Raw genomic sequence first — 4769 nt, 5'->3', positions numbered from 1 at the left:
GCACACTTAATGAAGTTCGATGGGGATACTCTGACCCTCGGGTCGGGCGGTGGCGGCATTCTGATGTCGTATCCTTTCTGAAGGCGTCGTCTTTGAGTCCACGGTTCGCCGTATGCGGCTTCATATCTTCGTAGCTAGGGGTGGTGTTGTTGCGCTCAGCGCCTATGTATCATGCTTTGGGTGTGTGCGTGTGTGGTGGTGTGAGTTTGCACTGCCATGTTAATGATCGTTGCTTTATTTATAAAACGGGGCGAAATCCTTTTTCGATAATGAAGTTCGATGATGGATTTGATTATTTGCCACCATGCGCATGCACAACACAAGACTTTTAAAAGAGAGATTTGGAGATCCACCCTCAGCAGTGCAAAAAGATGACTCCTGCCTAAAATCCTTTGCAAATGCATGTCACCTTCATGGGCACCAACAACCCATTAGTTACCGACGTGCTCTCTAAATTCAACGAGCCAAAGATAACAAGGCCACTAGCTACAAGATTGAGATAGTAAAACTTCCTTCTCACACCCACCATGGTGACAAATGTTCAAATCTAAATGGCTACATTACGCATGCGAGTTCTCACCCCAAATCGATCGATCACTCGCAGCCCGTATATAAACATACATGCGTGTATAGCTAGCTACACGGTGCGCTATGCAAGCTCCTAAGTTGCACCATAGGTTGTCATCAAGCGGGCGCGCGCCTAGCTAGCTAACAAGGTGGCAGCATCAAGAAGAGCATCCTCGATGCGTGTAAGAGCTGCCATGAAGATGGCATACCTCCTGGCCTTCGCCGTGGTCTTGCTCTCGGCGTGCAGCCTCGCCTCCTCGAGGTCGCTGCCCTCGGTCACCACCCATGGAGCCGACGCACAGCTGGAAGGTGGCCGAGCCGCGCGCGCCAAGCTCGACCCTCCAACCGCGAATGCCGATAAACCGCCGGAGCTCGGCATCCGCGACGACGGTGCCATTCAGACTGAGAAGAAAAAGCGCCATGCCAAGGCGCCGCCCAAGCACCACGGGCCTGGCAAACACGCTCCCCCGGCCGACCCTTCGCCGCCGGCGCCTGATCCGGACGGCGGCCAGCCCCCGGAGGTACCTGTTCCGGAGGGCCCGCACGACCAGAACCCGCCGGCGTGGCCGTTCCCGTGGCCGCAGCCGCCACCGGGCAACGACCAGTGGCCGCCGTTCCACCCGCCGCCGCTCCCCGCGTGGACGCGTCCGGGCGACGACCGGCCGCCTCTGTCTCCGTTCCCGTTCCACCCACCGCCACTTCCTGCATGGCCGCAACCAGAACCAGGCGACCAGTGGCCCCCGCTGCCGGCATGGCCGCAGCCAGAACCAGGAAAGCAGTGGCCCCCGCTTCCTGCATGGCCGGAGCCAGGACCGGGAGAGCAGTGGCCGCCGTTCCCGGCATGGCCGCAGCCAGAACCAGGAAAGCAGTGGCCGCCGTTCCCGGCATGGCCACAACCGGAGCCAGGAAAGCAGTGGCCTCCGTTCCCGTTCTACTTCTACCCGCCGCCGAAGCCGTCATGGCAGTGGCCGCCAGCACCGTCTTTCCACGGCGAGGAGGAACAACACGCATCTAGGCTGGCGCCGCCTGTTCCAGCGCACAACTGATGCATGCGCACAAGTACACAACCGCCGATTTTGCCCTCGCGGAAGGACACCAAATATTTGTACGACAGGAATGAATCGCAAGGATATCAAATATTAGACCGTGACCACGTAATCAATAAAGCTGGCATAATTTTATATTTACGAGAAGAAGAAAAATGCAACATTGGAGAAGAGAAAGTACTGCACACTTGCATCCTTTGGACAGCAAATCTTTGTCCAAAAGGACCCCGAATCGAATTGCCAGAAAAAACCACCCCTGCATCCAAATGATAGAAAAGACCAGGGGCACCGTGATAGCCTCATCCATATTCCTGTTACAAGGGCTGGCCTCATCCATATTCCTGTTACAAGGGCTGGCGCCACGGTGCAGCTAGTCTTTTCTGTCATTTGGATTCAGAGATGATCTTTTTTGACAATTTAATTTAGTAGATGATTGTTTGCTCTCATCGCCTACCTGAAGTTGCCCTTGGGAGACTGATACGTTTTCAATGTATCTACAATTTACAATATTCATGCTATAATCACTTCATTTACATATGGTTATGGCATATCTTTAACAAATTTTATTGGAGTAATGTATTAATCCAGTGCCAAGGTCAATTGTTGTGTTTCTAGTGTTTCTGTATATTGCTTGAAACCAGAAAAATCAAATAAAAATATGGTTGGCGCTCGCTCGGCGAGGCCAACAAGGTTGGGTGCTAGAATCTGTGCGCCGCTTTGTTGCCAATGCACTTGTGTGAGGGTGAGGTCCCCTACTGATTCTTGGTGTTCATGGCCATCAGAGGGCGAAAGCCCCCCCTTCGAGATTGAATCTTCCAGTGGAGGTAAAAGTGCACCATGCAGAGGAGGAGGAGGAGGAGGGCTCTCTTCCGGTGGCGCTGGAGTGTTGTCAGGGAACTGTCATCACATCCATCGTCTCCATCACCTCCACTGACTTCACTACCATTTCCATTGTCTTTTCCTTCATATATATCCCCTACTTGAACATGGTATTCAATGCTATAAATTATTTCTCGATGATTTTTTTTTTTGCATTACCGTTATGTGTGAGTAGTTTTATTTCGTCATATGGCCTTGGTAATTTGTTGTGACTGATATGAATTGTATGTTATAGCATGGTGGTGTTCTTCTATTCCCAACATATAAGCATGTCGTGTGTGGATCATACTTTAGGGTTTGTTGAAGATACCTGTGCATAGGGTGGCCGGAGTGACAAATATTACCGTACCTGAGTATAGAAGTTGATGCACATAGGATACAGAGGGCCCATAGGTTTTAGGGATAATAGATTTTATGCCTCTAGTTGGTTCACACTTGACAGATATATTTCTAGTTTCCGTAAACACTCATTCTCGCCCAAACCACTTTGCTCGTCTTATGCGTTTGACCGTCACTTTAAAAAATTCATAACAAATTCATACTAACTCGGAAAAATGTGAATAAGATATCATAATGTTCCGAAAAACATCACCTATACGTGCATGTATTGGCATTCATGACTAAAGTGTTGGAAAGTCCCCATCTCAGTTTGAGCTCATATGATCTCAGCATGAACAGTAAAATCTAGAAAAATTAAAAACAAATTCTAAAAAAATGGTGCCAAACATTGATCAATATTTTGTGCTTGCCAAGTTTCATCAGGGACTAACATTCGTGAAAGTCGTGGCAAAAAAAAATTAACAATCCAAAATAATTTGGTTTTGGAGCATTGCTTTTGCTCTCTTTTTTTGCCATGACTTCCACGAATGACATTCCCTTATGAAACAAGAAAAGCACTCAAAACATTGGTCATTGTTTGCCACCAATTATTTATAGATTTTTTTTGAATGTTTTTTATTATTTTCTCTCCATATTTTACTGTTCATGCTAAGATCCTATGAGCTCAAACTGAGATAAGGACTTTCCAACACTTTTGTCATGAATGCAAATGACATGCACATGTATGTGATGTTTCTCCGAACATTTTGGTATCTTATTCGCGCTTTTTTGGACTTAGTATGAATTTGTTATGAAGTTTTCAAAATGATGATCAAACGGTCAAAAGGCAAAAGCATAAGACGAGCAAAGTGGTTTGGGTGGGAACGAGTGTTTTTGAAAAATAAGGGTAGATCTGCCAAGTGTGACCCAGCAAGGGGCATAAAACCAATTATCCCTGGATTTTAATGCTATAGTTGGATTTAAAATCTTAGTAGTTGTGCCTACTTGCTAAGCTTTCAATCATTAATATGTGAACAATGGATTTTGCGAAAGCTTAGCGTAGGCCTCACCCACATATAGAACTGCAATGCATGATTATCGTTCTGGTATTATAGCCAATTGTCGATGGACAATTCTGTAACACCCTGCTACTCCTTTACTTTTTCATGTCTGTCCTCTGCATAGGTAAAAGTGTCACATAAGTGGCCTAAGCTCGTCCACACCCAACTGGAGGGAATAGCAAAGATGTGTGGAAAGTGACTGCATAGAATTCCTTCACACTTGCCGTCTCAGCATCGCCGGTAATAGTATCATATTTAGCAAAACACAATATCAACAATGACTGTACGGAATCCGTATAGTAGTAGGAAAGTAATAATGCTGGGTCGTATAATATAACTACATGCAGTATCCAAGAACAAATAGCAAGCCTGAGAGAGCAGTTGCACATGCCTTTTGCCATGGACATCATTATCCTGGCCGCCTAGGCCATCTGGACAACAGGGAATGATTATATTTTTCAGCATATCACTCCTAGCTTATATGCCTCAAGAAGAAAGCTCAAAGATGAGCTCCACTAGCTGCTGTTCAGGGCTAAGAGGAAATCCTACCACGCTCTTCCACAATGGGTGCAGACTTTCAGGCCTCCTTTGGTTTGTAGGATTTTTGTAGAAATTCTATAGGATATGATTTGCAAAGGAAAAATTCCTTTGAAGCCCTTTGGTTTGTAGGAACGGATTCCTATTTCTATGTAGGATAGGAATCAATCCTTCACGTTTTGGAGGGAAAAAAATATTAGCCTAGACTCAATGGAAAAAATCCTATCCTATGCACCAAATGGCATCTCTTTCTCTATAGGAATTGACATGCATGTCATCTCACTTCCTATGATTTTCCTATTTCTACAAAATTCATATCCTATGAATCAAAGAAGGCCTCAGATAAACAGTCTTCTATTGA

At 46.2% G+C, this 4769-nt stretch overlaps 1 protein-coding gene across 1 annotated transcript; it reads left to right on the top strand.

Moving 5' to 3' along the window:
* Positions 1-619: 619 nt before the first annotated feature.
* Positions 620-1754, top strand: LOC147975035 (uncharacterized). Its single transcript, XM_087519592.1, has one exon. It carries the CDS (start codon positions 744-746, stop codon positions 1611-1613), a length of 870 nt encoding a protein of 289 aa, XP_087375718.1. The 5' UTR covers positions 620-743; the 3' UTR covers positions 1614-1754.
* The last annotated feature ends 3015 nt before the right edge of the window (positions 1755-4769 follow it).

This window comes from Triticum urartu, chromosome 4A, assembly GCF_056163025.1.
Source record: "Triticum urartu cultivar PI428250 chromosome 4A, HENAU_Tu73, whole genome shotgun sequence".
In the NCBI taxonomy this organism is placed as follows: Eukaryota; Viridiplantae; Streptophyta; class Magnoliopsida; order Poales; family Poaceae; genus Triticum; species Triticum urartu.
The sequence above is the reverse complement of the archived record's forward strand: the minus strand, read 5'-3'. Positions and strand labels throughout refer to the sequence as shown.